At 36.1% G+C, this 13,796-nt stretch overlaps 1 protein-coding gene across 2 annotated transcripts in view; it reads right to left on the reverse strand.

Moving 5' to 3' along the window:
- Positions 1 to 13,796, reverse strand: part of KNDC1 (kinase non-catalytic C-lobe domain containing 1) — a 56,926-nt gene that overhangs the window by 25,467 nt on the left and 17,663 nt on the right. For both annotated transcript variants that reach the window (XM_058028736.1, XM_058028735.1), the window contains exons 4-6: positions 8,795 to 8,941; positions 6,607 to 6,724; positions 5,233 to 6,254 (exon numbers count right to left, since the gene is read on the reverse strand). In XM_058028736.1, coding sequence (XP_057884719.1) covers positions 5,233 to 6,254; positions 6,607 to 6,724; positions 8,795 to 8,941 — 1,287 coding nt within the window. The remainder of the gene's footprint in view (positions 1 to 5,232; positions 6,255 to 6,606; positions 6,725 to 8,794; positions 8,942 to 13,796) is intronic.

The following is a 13,796-nucleotide window of genomic DNA, read 5'->3' on the forward strand; positions in this document are numbered from 1 at the left end:
GAAATTTCAGACTGACTAAAACATTAAGAAGGCTTTGGGATTTAGGAATTTTCTTCTAGTAAGTACACACAAGCACCACATGTTTCTCTGTAAGAGAATCCCTCCTCTTGAAGTTTATGAGTTTATGTCTTTAGAGGCTCTAAAAGCTGCAGCAAAGAAAGATGGACTTCCTTTACTGTATATACAAATCACCTTTCACTTCAGGAGAAGGTGATGAATGGCTAGCCAGGGAAAGAAGAATCTCTCAGTGAACTGGAGACTGAAGTTTGTTGTACTGCAGAAAGCTGCAAAGTATTTCTCATCACCTCTGGGATATCCAAACTCTTTAGTGTGAGAAAGAAATGACAGAAAGAAATTCAGGCGTGGCAGGAGAGTAGGAATAAATCCTAAGAGCAGCAGCAAAAGTTTATGATAAGACAGAAGTGTCAATGATAGATTAGAAAACAGAGAATGAAGAGACACCAGTAAAACTCTATTTTGGAAGAAAAAGGTATGTAGGGAAAGCAAATCTTAGCAGAAATGGGCATTACTGCCATCTGTGGCATAGCCAAAACAAACTGAGTCAGGAAAAAGAAGGATGGAGTCTGGTTGCAGTTTGGTGAACTTTATTTAAATGTATATAGTCATTGTTTCTCTGGCAACCATTCTAAAGAAAGAAGAAACCTCAAATATAATATTGTTAGCTGGTATTTGTGTGCTAGTTGGTTTTCTGCCATGCTAATAAATACCTGCACTGCTATTGTCTCTTACTGTAATTCATGTCTCTCCTCACCTTGACCATATCAATTTTATTCCTGAAAGAAACACCTGAGAAGGTCATTCTTCTACTGTCCTAGAATTATTCCAAATTCCCACCTTCCTCCAACAGAAAGAGAAATATGGAAGACTTCAGATGAAAACTGAGGGTTCAGACCTGCTGGGGACTTCTAACACCTTGCAGAAGTTACCCCATGTACTGAAGGTACATGACAAGACATGTTTCATCACATATTTGCATTTGAGGTGAAAAATGCATGCAGTCTGGTTCAAACAGTTTTCAAAGGAAAAAGAATATACTTCTCAGCCTATGGTTATGAGGCAACTTTTATTTAAGCCTCAATCCTTAAACAAAGGTAAAACAAAGGTATTTAATGCAATGGTACCTCACCTCTGAGGTATTTTAACAAGATGCACGTTCTAACTCTCCTGAACCTTGTTTTAGTAAACATGTAAGTGTACAGCTCCTTAATTAGGCATGTCTCAGGTGTGGCTGTTTTGGTTTTTAACATGCAAGTCTCTGATTCATGGCTATTACTATTTCCTAAAACTTAAAAATAAAATCCCCACACAAACACCAAGAAAAAAAAAATCTGAAGTACTGGAAAATGTGTGATTAAATGCTTTTAGTCAAACCATGTGTAGCATACATTGTTACTTATCTACCAAGAAATTTTAGCAAAGCAAGCTCAAGACAACTCTTCAGCATTTATAAGTTCACTTCATTTAAACCATTAACGTTATTTTAATAATGCTTTTAAACATTCATGAATATATTATCATCAATGTACCAAAGAGGAAACAAAATTATAATCTAATGTCTCTTTCCAAATTTTTAAAATGTTCTAAACCAGACCTTTTGATAATAGAAATTATATTGCCATTTTTTTAAAGTAAGAAAATGCTTTCACAGCATTGAAATTTTGTCAGAAAATATAAAAAAGTCAAATGAGCCATTATTGTCTATATCTACATCCTGGTGCCATTTTGGTTTATGCTCAAAGATTGCATTTTAAACCTTACTTGTTGGAAAATCGATTGTTTTTTTGCAGTGCTGCAAAGACTATTTAACAGATCTGCTTAATTGTTGGTACCAGAATTGTAACCCCCAAATTTAGAAAAGCATTCCAACTATGCAAACATAATCTATTTTATGAACATAATGCTAGCACGTTTTAAATAGCCAAAGCAAGATTTTCATCATTCTTTTCTTAGCAAGTATTATTCTAGGAATTGACAACTTTTCTTTCCTTCATGTTATTTCCCCAGTGTTAAAGTGTCAGCCTCTAGCTACATGGCTTTTCACTTCTTTCATGCTTGACAAGGTATGAATGACCAACAGAAAACAAACTTGCATTTGCCAGGTTTTCATTAACCCTTCCCAAGTAAAGGCCATAGCATTTAAATCACAGAAAAACATTTAAAAGGATTAGAGATGAGACACACCTGATTGGAATGAAACTGGTTAGAGAAATAAAAGATCCCCACTCAAACTTGAAGTGAAAAATATTTATTTATGGCATGCAAAACTATAAAAATTACTAGGAAAACCCTCACAAGATACATTGCAGTAGCCAGACAAAAGCAAGCAAGTATTTTTAGTAATGCTTACTAGCAGTAAAGCACACAACAATAAGAAGCAGTGTTTGAGTATTAGAAAAATATTGTCCACTGGAGAAGTACTGACAGGCAAGAAAAACTGTCTGTTCTCCAGAGTAGACAAGGTTGATCTTCAACCGGATGGGGCTGGTATTGCACCTTCTCTAAACAACATGAAATATTGAAAGGAATGCTGGAGATGCCATTCTAAAAGCTCTACTTGCTGCCATCATGCCAATCTGTAATAGAGAACTCAGGAAAGAGCAGCACTGCAAATCCTCTGAGGTGTTTTCTATTTACCCCACAAGGCAGAAATCACATTAGCTGGGTCCTCACACTTCTTGTGCTTTTACAGTAAGTGAACAAACTCAGACTCAGTCTTTCTTTAAAAAAAGGTATTTGGTAAAATTTTGGCTAATGGGAACTTAAGAGACAGCAATTGTATTTCTGTCACGTAAGGAATAGCACAGTGTGACTTTTTTTCAGTTGTCAGGAGGTAACACAGAGTCAAAAACTGCTATATTTTGGAAGTCTGAGAAATAAAATCGCTTTTCCCAAAGAAAAAACAAGCTGAAAACATTAACCCACTGCATTTCTCTAAGAAGACTCACAAAAAAGTCTGCTATACAGTTCAACAACTACTAATGATGAATGACCCTCCTTCAGAAAGCAAAGGACTACGAGGCCAGAAATTCAGCATTTCAGGAAGCTTAGGTGTTAATATGCTTAAAGGGTTTTTTTTCCTCCCTAGAGCAGTTAAATAATCAAATAAACAAAAATGCAAATATAATAAAATGTTAAGACAAAAAAGATTTTTCTAAATAGCACATTTTTCTGTGGCAGTACCTGAACATTTGCTGGAATAATTTACTCAAAAAGAGAATGTAGAGCATGAGTCTATCAAGCATTTCTTCTATTGAAAAGACAGCTATAAACCTCTGATATAATAAAGAACCACTACCCTGCTGTTTTCATTTCAGATGCTATGTAATACAACACTGCTTATTAGGGTACCTGGAATAAGAGTTATTGTTTTTAATTCACAGTGACTGTCCTGTGAGTTCAGTGGGAGCAGGATAACATCACTGTTAATAAGAGCCTACTTGTTTGCAAGAATGAAATTAGGCTGAAAGGACACTTTATTTAAATTGATGATGAAATATTTGAAGAAAAAGAAGACTTTAGAAGAATGGCAGAATAAGATGAAAATATGTTTCGGTTTACTTTTCTGTGTGTCAGTCTCAAGTGCTGCTGCAAAAAAGCAAATAAGATTTGTTACAACTTTTAATTTCATGGAAGAATTTTGGAAAACTATAATTCAGGGGAAGATTATTTTCTTAAAACTGCTTTCATGCATATAGACTTAAACTTTTGCCCTGGTAATCTGGTAAGGACAGAATATTTTTCCTCCTTAAAAAAGAACCCCTATCACTACATTCAACTTATGTCCATAAGTGATGGCAGAAGTAGAAAAAAAAAAAAGATGCATGCACAATAAATGGACTATTTCTCAGAGTCTGAAGAGTGCACTTGCAGGGTTTAAAACCTAAATAAAGGATATACAGTGAATAACCCCCTCAGAAGGCAAAACCATGCTATGTGGTACTTATCCACATTTATCATCCTCCTGAACTATGAATTTAATAAGCACACCTGCTGAGGGAGAAGAGACAGGAAAGGGAAAAATGGACAGATTCTTGTATTTGCTCTAGTTTTTGAGCTATGATGAACCAAAGGCTCGTTTCACACCTGGCAATTCGAGGTTAATGCTCCAAAGGAGGTGTTTGGCCAAGATGAAAAGAGGGAGGGACAGAGACTGAATACAGCCCTAAGTGCCACTGTATGGGAGGGCTGGAAGATGGGCTGCTGGGCAAGGAGAACAAGGCTGACTTGCCAGTAGACAAGCAAGGAAAAAGCCAAACATCTTCACCTAAGAATAATTTCTGGAAACAAAATGTGTGAAGTTTGTGCTGCTTACTTTTATCCTGCTGTAACAAAGCTGGAGAAGGACAAACAACCCTGCAGTTTTAGCCAGCAGCTCTCCTACCACATGGATTGTTTACACCTCTGAGTATGGCACAAAAGAAAACCATCTAGTCAGAGACCAAACTTGTCCACCCTGAGATGCGTAAATTGAGCAGAGAAGAGACCATATTACGATTATCTATCAACAAACTCTGGTAAATTCTCCCTCTGTTATTTGGCTATTTATAAAGACTTAATGCATGAGACAACATACCCATCATATTGTGCACATATTTAAATTCTATAGTGAAACATACATAACAAACAGAGACAGCAATTTAAGAACACAGAACGAATATAGCATATGTACAATTTCCAAAAACTTAAATGTACACGGAAGATTAAAAAAAAAATGCAGACTCTATCCTCCTGAAGCTGATGGGATATTGCCATTGATTTCAGTGAGGTCAGGTTTACAGTCAGGAATTCTGCAATTTTCTTAAGCACCTGGGAGGCTCACTGCAAGGTAGTGAAATTTATGCATTGACAGGAACACAAAGAGTTAAAAAAACATGTATGCTTTGGTTGTTTGCTTACAAATGCAATCAGCTATTAAGGAATGCTGCTCTAACACATGAGCAAGTAGACTCCATTTGTTAAAAAAACATAATTAAAAATGGAAGTTGATTCTGCAACAGCATAAATTTCACTGTAGCACTTTACTTTTTAATTTAGGAAGAAAAAGGGATCACCATGTTTCCAATATTAACTCTTAGTGTGCAGACTAGCAAAATGCCATTTTATGGGATGCTAAAGTGGACAAGGGGGAAAGAAATCACACGGTATTTAAGTCATCTCATCTCCACATAAGTGACTACAGCAACTATATAACGAAGACTTTATTTTTACTACCTGCTCATTACTTTTGATTTCTGAACCTCTGTCTCCACAAAGATTATCTTCATTATTGTTTGCACTCATCACACCGTTGCTTAATTCTGGTGGCCTAATTAGGTTTGATCCATGTCTGTTCCCACTGGGTTTTGTTGTTAATACTGAATCCATCTTGTTAAAATGTGGTACATAATTCTCATTTGACCCTTGAAAAGTTTCAGAACAGTCTTCCAACACCATGTAGTTGTCTAGCATTTTTGCTCCAGCAATTGACTGGTTTGGGCCTTTTAGCATATCAGCTGGTTTTCGCACTTCAGAGGTAGCACCAGAAGAGTCTTCTTTGTGACCAGAAGAAGAAAAACCTATCTTTTTACCATTGATAAGTGACATATGTTCTTCTAGATTCAAGCCAGACACTTGTGTGCATACACATGGTGCTTCTAAATGATGATCATCAACTTGGCGATTGTTTGATTCTGTTTCTGGTGGACTATTGACAGCAAATGAATTGAGATTTCCCTTTGAAAAAGCAACCTCATTATTATTGTCTAGAGGTAGTGACTCTTGTGTTACAAAGTGATTTTTCCTATCTAGTGGTCCACTGTTGGTTACAGAAGTAAAAAAGTTATTTGTATCTGCAAGTTCGAGTGGTAGCTTTGGAAAGGTTTTCATTTTTCTCAAAGAACCTTTCTTAAAAAGGCAATCTCTCTCCAGGTCAATAACACATGATTTTATATCCAAAGCAACACTAGCGAAACTGTCAGTATACACTGCGTGTTTGTCCTCTTCTTTGCTCTTTTCAGTTTGAGTTGCAAGTTGTGAATGTTGAGTTTTCTCATTATCCTGATCAATTTGCATTTCCTTTAAACCACTTTCTCTGCCAGTCACCATGGTAACTACAGAAGAGTTGTTATGACAGGCAGTAGTCACATCTTCCACTGCAGACGAATCACCTGCAATGTTGTTTCTCTCATTTGCATATAATTTAGATCCCAAACTCCTCTGACACATTCTTCCCTTCCACATGTTATCACAGACATCTAGATACAAAAACAGATGCTTATATTAAATGTGTATTAAACCTCCTAATCTCTCCTTGTAAATCTTTACATTACTTTTTCTGCCATTGCTGTTACATATCTTTAGTATGTTACACAAATTCTCAATTTCTGAACAAATCACTTCGAATCATAAGGGACACTTCAAACATATTATGTTAATTAAGAGTTGCGTGTCCCTGTTTCCCCATCACCAATCTACAAATATTTAACAATGATTTGTTGTAATCTAGAAAGGAACGTATAACAGGAGATCACAAAAACACAGTCTTTGAAAAATCATTAGATATGTCAGGCAATCTGAAGTTTTGGACTAAATACATTTTACTGTTACCTTGAGAAGCACCAAAAGATTCAATTGAAAGAACTCTTCTTCCAACAGCAGACAAGCTTCGACAAATATTACTTGATGAAGCAATCTTCATTTTTTCTTCACATAATGACAAAATGCTCTGGAGAAAAAGAATGTTAAATACTTATTTAATAATGAATAGATTTGTGAATTTCAACTAATATGAATGATGTTAACTCCCACAGTACATCTGAATTTATATGATGCTACATTGGAGGTCTTTCTTCTCCAATTTTTTATACCGTTTCTATTCTTTATAATGTTTCTATTATGTGGTTGAATTAATTTCTTGTTTTTACCATGGGCTATTATGAAGTCATTTAATACAATTCAAGTTTTAGCCTACAGTTAGAACATCAAGAACAACTGATAAAAATTATCTTAAATGTTATCCTTTATGAATAACATAGTGAAAATGCAAAAAGCTAGAGTGCTGATTACTTTTTTAAACAGCCAATGCTTCACTTGAATTCAGTGACACAGGCAGGATGATGAATGTTTTTATTACTGAAATTACATGAAAATTAAATGCTGAATCTTTTAAAAACTGCAAAATACAATTATCTAAAAAGCAATATTCCCAGTTAGAAAAAGCAATCATTATCAGATCACAAAAAGTAACCATACTTCATATCTCTAAATTGCAGCTTGGGCACCATTGATGGCATTAGCATTGGTCTCACACATAATTAACTACAGATTCACACATTTAAAAACCTGCCCCTTTGGGCGGAATGTAGGAGAGAGCTGCCTTACCAAATACATCCCACCATTTCCTCAGCAACTATTCCTAGATAAACACTGGTGAGACCTCACACAGCCGTCAGGAGATGCTCTCACTTCCCCATTCAGCAGCTCCCACCCAACTGCTCCTCTGCTGTTGTGCATGGAAGGAAGAAATTTGCCCTGTTGGTTCACATATGGGGTTGAGGAAGGACAGAAAAAAGGGAGACAGGTATCCAGCTGTGCTGAAGTCTAGCAAAGTACCTAGAAAAGTCTAGGGGCTTTCCCTCCAAATAGCTCCCACAACTCTGTTCACCCAAGAAAGGGTCCAGTGGAAAAGAAACAGAAAGAACATACCCACAAAGCGACCCTTATATGTATTACCTAAGACCAATTATTTTTGGGATGATTTCAATAGTCAGCAACAGCTTTCAGGGTCTACAGACCACTCAGAAATGAGAGAGTGCTATACAATCCCTCCTCTGACAACTTAACAGTAAATGAATAGAAATAGAGCAGCTGACCAAGCAGGTTCTATATTAGGTATGGTCTCCTGCCTGGGCAGTCCTCAGTCAGGGAGCCAATATTTTTTACTTTCTAAAAATGAATCTGTTAATTCTTCTGTTGCAGCAATCTTTCTCCAAAGTATTGATCATAGGTGCTATACCATTTAGAATATACACTATCAGTTCAGGAAAATGAAACACCCATGACCTCCCCCCCCCCGCCCCCCCCCTCCCCCAAAATGAAATTCTCATAGTCTGCAAAAACATTAAACTTCTGCACATTAATGTCAAAAAACTCTATCAGGTAACCAACATTTAGAATGTAAATTCTTTGAAAACATCAGCATGAAAAATCCTATATAGCTTCAAATTCTTTCTAATGGCTAAAGGTAAAATAAGAGGCTAAATGGAATAAAATACAAAATTCAATAAAGATATCTGAGCCTTTATGTATTTACAGAAAAACTAGTTAGTAGTAATGCTTTGAACATGCCAAGGAACAGAGGCTTTCTGGGGCAGGGTCCCTACTTCCCCTTCTTAAATGCAATCCCATTATCACACAAATTTCACAATATAATGCCTGTGCTTTTATTTCTAATGACAATCTCTGTCTCTCTGCAAACCAAATACTAAATGGGAAGAAAACAGTTACTGAGAAAATTTAGATACATCAGTGTATTCACACAATCTTCTTAAAAATCCAAGCACTGTCAAACATCTACATCTACTTTCAGGTTGTATATCCAGCAGAGTGGGAAAAAGGATGAATTTCTGTAGAGTCAGAGAAGACCTCAGCTTTCTTGCAAAACCCGAGCATACTGCTTATCAAGACAATCTTGATAATTACAGAGATTAATGAGATAAATAGAGGTAATGAGCACACATACAGAAGTATTAGTATCAACTTTTTTAAAGCAAAAAATGATGTAGGGCTGTTTTACCTCAATATCTGGCCTATTTTCAGGATTCTCTTCTTGCATTTGTTCTAGCAGAGTGTGCAGATCTTGTCCAAATTCTGATTCTGTCTCAGGTTCTACAATATACTCTATTGCTGCTTTCAGTGTTGCACCCAAAGAATAGATGTGTGCCTGCAAAAATTTTTTAAAAAGACATTAAATATGTTACCAATTCTTTCTGTCCTGCCACAAAAGCTTCAAGATCACACAAGCTTACACTATTTTCAAATTTAATGTAACAGTTTACTGGAAAGGTGGTTTAACTTAAACATGATGAACAAAACCAGCTTCAGACCTGCTTTGGGGGATATACTTGTTGCAAACAAAAGGAAATCTTGTGGGGTCCAATTAGAACTCTTTTTTCCCCTCATCAATAACCAGTATTACAAGTATTATACCAGGCTACAAATAAATACAAAACGGAGAACCCTGTGTTTGTGTAAGTATTGTTTAAGTTAAAAGCATGCTAAAAAGTTTGATTGAAGGGAGATTGAAGTGGCATCCCTCTTAGCAGGGAAACAAAATATTTATTTGAAAAAAATCCTTTTCTATATAGCAATATTTTATGAGTGGTATCAAGCATAAAGAAGCAAAGAAAATACAGCATAATACCACTTGTCACCGAAGACACTTATGAAAGAGTTTTTAAAAATACTGCATGTTTTCCACCTCTGCTTCTCTCAAAGCCCACATCCTCGTGATGGGTTAGGATTAGGTGAACCAGCAACTTTTTAAAATCTAGTGCTAATGCAGTAGATTTCCCACACAACACAGCTACATCTTAATTTTAGAAGTATCTTGCTTCTTGGGAAAAAAAACAAAAAAAAGAAACAATAATTTAAAATACTTTTTCAGATCTACTTAAGCAATGGTATTTTATCTGTGAAGGCCTGTATTTTATATTCCCTTAATATAACAGATTTATAAAATGTGTAAAATTTATAAGCAAATATAAGTGCAAGTTTGGATAAACATTTCAATGGTGATACAGCATAGCCAGGAATTCAAATGTACTGAACACTGCCTTCTGAGGTTTACAGATACATACATAAGTAAAATAATGACTGCACTTGTACATTAAATTGGTTTTAATGCCTTTGCTACACACTTGACCATTTCTTATCTTAGAAAGAAGACTGACTTGAAGGTCAAAAGTAATTTATTTCCTCCACCCACCCCTAACTTTATCATTAAGGTGTGTTTTTGTCTCTAAATTGTATGAATTTTACTTCTTCCACAGGTATGCTTTTAGATTTACTTTTTAGTGAGGCAGGACACCTCCATGAAGGGACGTGTAACACCACCTATCAGGAAGAGCTGTGTATGTGAGACTGAACAATTCTCCTCTTCCCCTCTCCCCTCCATGCCCTCCCCAAACCAAGAACACATAAACCAGTGCTGGCTGCTGGCTCTGAAGCTTTGATTTATGTTTGAGACACATCAAGATTAGGACAAGTGTCAGAAAAGCAGACTACATGCCATCTGATCTAGACAGAAAAGATATTTTTTTTTTCCCAACGCAATAATTTCAGTCTCAAGTTTTCCACTGTTATACAACTTCATCATTAAGCAGAAGAGGTAGCTGAATAGTTTTGAGAATATCAGAGGAACTAAGACAGGAACTGTTATGATTTTTATTTTGATTTCGCAGAAGAATGAAGGCCATTCATATATTCCAAAAGTAAGGGTTACTTTTCCCCGGCCCCGCTCCCTGTGCCACTCAGTGGCAGCAGCCCTACTGAACAATACCCTTGACAGACCAGAATGATTTTATTTTTTTGGTAAGATGAAACAGACCACGTTGGTAAAAAGACACAAAACTATGAAGCCTGAGCAAATAGTCCTCTAACAAGGTGATGGGAAAAAACCTGAAGAGCTTTTTTTCCCCAACACACTAAAAGTGCCTCTGTTAAGGTACTTCCTTTCCTCTGACAGGCAGGAAAACTAGTTTTGCAGATGGCCATTTTAAGCACCATAGCTTGTAACTAATTTCTGTGTTAAAACATTTACAGGGAATGTGGACAATTTTTCAACTTGAAACGTTCTTTCATGTAAATCCCTCTTTTACCTTTCCCCTCTTCTAGCTCCACAAACACCACCACCATCAGCCCACAAGTAAAAGGGGAAAGAAAACCCAGCTATTTAATCAATTTCCCGAGCTGGCAGTAAACATGGGTAATATTTAAAGTAATCCGGCATAACCTTGTGTCCTAGTGGAGCAATGAGAAAATGCATTTACGATCATCCACTAGGTGGGGCATCCCCCAACTTAATGCATCAAAAAGCTTTTACCTAACTGCACAGCTGGGCTTAGGAAGAAAATTTCACTTCCTGGGAAAGAAGAGCAAGATGGGTATATGCAATAAATAAAGCAAATTCCTATTGCTTACTAGAAGTGACTGCTCTCAATGAAAACAACCTCACAAACAAGCTAAAAACTTTTCAGCCTGTTCTATGGAGAGCAACAAATAAGAAAGGGCGGCAAAAAACTTTTCTTCTGAGACTGAATTGGCTGTTAGGAATTTTATTAAATAATTAAGAGGTCTTTTTTTCCTTAATTTCTGAAAAAAACCCAAACAAAATCACTAGCACAAAAAGAAACAAAACCAAAATCCAACAAAACACTCCCCCTCAAGAAAACCCCTCACACCCACTTGTTTTAAATGTAGATAAGGAGGAAAGCTGTTTGAATTATGAGCATTTTTCATTACAGGGTAATAATTTAATAGCTGATAAATAGCATGACTGTCAGAGGAGAGGTCCAAAAGAACAACCAAACAAACCCAAAGCAATCTCTTCAAAATTGCTAAGGAGGTTCAGGAGTTAAAGACTAAATGTCACTTGTTACAAAAATATACAGACCATGCCAGCAAGACTGCACCACAGTGTCAGCTTCAGAAAGGATGGGAGAAAAGGGGGGAAGTCACATTAAGAAACCAGCTCTTCAGATTTGATCTTAGAGAATGCATATCCTCTTCGCCCAAAGCCAGCAAACACAACAAGAACTGTAGGTAAACCATTATGGTATGCTTTACACACACACACACACAAAAAAAAAAAAGTTTGAAGATAGTAATTATTTGAGGTAATAGAAGTCCTTTCAGCAATATGTTGAAACAAGGGAACTCACATGTTCCAGAGAAAATTTTGAAGGTCATGATCATACGAGTAGCTTCAAATCAAAATAACTTTAAATACTAGAGTGGTTTCCAAGACACAAAGGCATAAGAAGACAAAAAATTCCGAAAAGGTAATTCAAAAGGTGAAGATACTACCTTTTTTTTAAATGATCAGGCTAAGTACTGGAAGCACTTACCAAGGGCAAGGAAAGATTCTGCCATCATGTTATAATTCTATATAATGATTGGAATATATTCCAAAAGGCTTCTGCAAGTTCTACTTAAAAGTTACTTGCCTTGCTGCATGTCATTTTATAATCATTTAACACTAGAGGAAGTGAAATCAGAGAATAATGATCTGCTCTAGTTTTAAAATCTGCCAATCAAAAGATCAGGAGAGGAAGTAACAGCTCCAAGTCTACACAGAGAGCGTGACAGAGGCGTTGTTGTATTACTGCTTGACAGAGCTAAAGAACTGAACTTCTCCAGAAACTCCCATTTGCAGACAAACACTACAGGAAAAAGCTGACAAAAGAGCTTTTGAATAGTGACTGCACAAGCATGTAGCAATTATGAATAATGGCCATTTATATTCTGTATTGAGATTGCACTAAGTTCAGAATTGTAGGTCTTCCAAAGAACTGAAAAAGACAGACCATAATACAACTAATTCTTCCTGAAAAATATTTCTGACTAAATGATAAGTTATAGAAATTGTGTAATTGGTTTTGACATTCTTACTTGACCCTTATTTGACTTTGTGTATTTTTCTCTTTTTTTACTGAGATTGCACAGATATAACTACTTCCACCCTTTCACAATTCAAGGTATTTAAGGGTTCCATAAAAGAAAGCTTCAGTGTGATATTAAGCCTCAAAGTTTTATAAAGAAATTCAAGGTAATGCTTGAGAAAATTACTACTGAGAGAAAACATTTAATATTTACCTATGTAATTTTTCTATGTAGTCACTCTAAAATGCACTATTTTTATGCAGAAGAAAGTCAGTAATATTTCTTAGTGAGAAAATTAAAGGGAAATAGGTCCATTATTTTCAATACTTTCCTTCACTACAAATGGACTAAATGCCTTTCTGCATAATTGTAATTACTGGAAGGTGTTGTATTAAAAATTAGCTTTATGTTCATTTGGCACTCTGGATACCTTCATAATTAGTCTGCAGAGTGTGTTAGAAGTGCTCAGCAACTGTAGACTATTCACAAAACATACAGTCCAGCTTGAAGTGGTTAACAAACACTGGAATGTGCAGTTTGTCCCTTCTAACTACAGTTAACCTTGCCTGAAAAAAACTTGGTCCCCAAAAGACTTTTAAAAAAATGGGGCCCAAAAAGTATCAACAGGTCAGATTTTCTCACAACCAAAGTCTGCAGGTATTTTAACTCTCAAATTTTCTTTTAACTAACCTAACAAAAGTAAGTGAAAGCTTTCAAGTTTGTATATGTTGTTAGGCAAACATCAGGTCATCAATTTAGATTACAAGGCACAAGCAAGGCTTTGTTACCTAGTCCTTCCATTTTACTGGTTCTGGCTTCTGGGGACCTCTATTTGTATCATCCAGTTTGAACTGAGAAACACTACTTGGGAAATTAACCTAATCTTAGTTTTATAGTTGCAGACTGCTTGTTTGTAACAGTTCATGCCAACTGTTTATTTTCATTAATTTGTCTAAGTGTTAGCGACATGCAACCTTTTTGCATCTATGTTTTGCAGCAAGAATTTCCACATTTTACAGCATAAAAAGGCAGTATTTTGTTTTAATCCACCCATGTTCATCTCATTGTTGCCACCCACTTCTTCATTTCTGAGAGCTGACACTCACTCCATGGCTGCTGCCACAGCACACCTCACA

Source organism: Melospiza georgiana, chromosome 8, assembly GCF_028018845.1.
Source record: "Melospiza georgiana isolate bMelGeo1 chromosome 8, bMelGeo1.pri, whole genome shotgun sequence".
Taxonomy (NCBI): Eukaryota; Metazoa; Chordata; class Aves; order Passeriformes; family Passerellidae; genus Melospiza; species Melospiza georgiana.